This window comes from Mus caroli, chromosome 11, assembly GCF_900094665.2.
Source record: "Mus caroli chromosome 11, CAROLI_EIJ_v1.1, whole genome shotgun sequence".
NCBI classification, from domain to species: domain Eukaryota; kingdom Metazoa; phylum Chordata; class Mammalia; order Rodentia; family Muridae; genus Mus; species Mus caroli.
This window is the reverse complement of record NC_034580.1, coordinates 47,258,001-47,260,039: the sequence shown is the minus strand read 5'-3', so window position 1 is coordinate 47,260,039 and position 2,039 is coordinate 47,258,001. Positions and strand designations below refer to the sequence as shown.

The 2,039-nt window shown below is 46.5% G+C and overlaps 1 protein-coding gene across 1 annotated transcript in view; it reads right to left on the bottom strand.

The window, feature by feature from the left end:
• Positions 1–2,039, bottom strand: part of Vdac1 (voltage dependent anion channel 1) — a 29,350-nt gene that overhangs the window by 13,952 nt on the left and 13,359 nt on the right. The window contains exons 2-4 of the mRNA XM_029483538.1: positions 1,324–1,393; positions 615–770; positions 331–332 (exon numbers count right to left, since the gene is read on the bottom strand). Of these exons, the coding sequence (XP_029339398.1) occupies positions 331–332; positions 615–770; positions 1,324–1,390 (225 nt within the window). The 5' untranslated portion in view covers positions 1,391–1,393. The remainder of the gene's footprint in view (positions 1–330; positions 333–614; positions 771–1,323; positions 1,394–2,039) is intronic.

Below are 2,039 nucleotides of genomic sequence, written 5' to 3'. Positions count from 1 at the left end.
AAAAAACAAAAAAAAAACAAAACAAAACAAAAACAAACAAACAAAAAAACAGGTCAGCGGAGCTGAAGAGATGGTTCAGCAATTAAGAGCACTCACTTACTGCTCTTATGGAGGACCTGGGTTTGAGTCCTAGCACACACTGTGCAGCTCACAATGGCCTATAAAAGTAATTCCAGTTCCAGGGAATCTGATGCCCTCCTTTGGCCTCTCCAGGTTCCTGCATGCATGTGGTGCACACAAACTCCTGAAGGCACGCACACATGCACAAAAATAAAGTCTTTAAATAAAGAAACAAAACAACCTAGGTCAAAGCTGGGTGTAATGGCTCACATCTTATGCTCCAAGCACATGAGAGACTAAGGCAGGAGAGTTTCTGTGACTTGAAGCCAGCCTGAGCTACTACAGAGTAAGACTCTACCTCAAAATAAGAGGGGGGCGGGGGAAGGAGAGGTCAAATTTAAAATAAGAAGCATCAAGGATGGATCAGGGTAGATCAGTGGGTACAGCACACACCTAGTTTTGATTTCAAACAACACAAAGTAACTGGTAAAAAAAAAAAAAGCATTAAAAGCCCAGACCACCTATCGAACAGAGCTTCGATGACAAGGACTAACAGCCACAATCCAAGCAGGCAACTGTTTTTGGCTCTGCCACCCGGGCCACAGTACCCACTACTGGTAAGGGACAAATATAACATCCTGTGCAAGTGGAGAGACTTACCAATCCATTCTCTGACTTCGTTTTCAAATCAAGTTTTATTAAGCCAAAGCCTAAAGAAGGAAAAACAGCCAAAATCAGGTTAACTAATTAAGCCAGAGGAGTTGGACGTGTATCTCAGCCACAGAATGATTGCTAGCAAGCTAAAGGTTTGACCCCCAGCACTGAGAAAAAAAATAAATAAATAAAAATAATAGCTTGAAGCTAGGACACCACTGTTTTCCTCCTGGCTATCTGAAAATACTTAAAGGAAGCCAGGGCAACAGTGGCAGACAGACAAACACAGGCCTGACCTGTGCCCTTGCAGGACCTGTGGGGCAGGTTCCAGCAGCTGGCAGAGGCAGTCATCAGAGGTGGGACCATCAGGGTAAATTTAGAACAGTGTTCTACTGGGGCAGACGCTGGAGCTTGCAAGGGATAGATCTGCCACTTGCCCTGTGATGCCTGAGCCTCACCACTGGGTGGCGCACAGCCACAGGAAGCTCATCCTTTTGACTGGACATATAAGTTGTCAGTTGGGAACTGACCACGTCAAGTGTCACAAAGATGCCAACTCCCTTAGTAGGTGAAAGGCTTTCCATTGCTCCCAACTCCTCCGACACTCACCGTAGCCCTTGGTGAAGACATCCCTGGCGGACTTGCCAAGATCGGCGTATGTGGGAGGCACGGCCATGTTCTGCCACAACAAAAGCACGAGAAAGAATGAACACATAGGTAATTATGGAAATTAGTTTACCACCAATAAAACTTATTTGATATAATTAAACAACCAATAAAAATCACTCGCTCTAAGTCTCAGGCATCTTTCCCCGCCAGGTGTGGGTATGCCCTGAGCTGTCTCACCCTTCCTCTGAGGCCAGAGCTGGGGACACTTAGTGATTGCTTTTGACTGTAGCAATGCCAGGCCCAAGCACCGACCCAGAGCACAAGGAGTCAGTCAATATTTGATGAATGAATGAACCATCCAAGACATATTCCCAGGAGTCAGCCACTATACTGAACCGCAGAACTCTTGCCAGTAATTACAAAATGCCGGCCGCCCAGCCAGTAACTGCGCACGGATAAACTGACGCTTCCCATGGCAATTGATGTATCTTTCACATGGTTCTGATTTCATTCCCTCAACAAGTATCAGAGGAGTGCCTCCTTGTACTGCTTGCTGCAAGCCCAGCTCCACAAAACTTTCTTTACAGCGCGACAAGCTAGCTAAGTATCTCCTCACAGGAAATGAAGTCCAACAACATGCTACAAGAGAAGGGTTTCATAGCCCAGCGTGGTGGCCCACGCCTTTAATCCCAGCACTTGGGAGGCAGAGGCAGGCA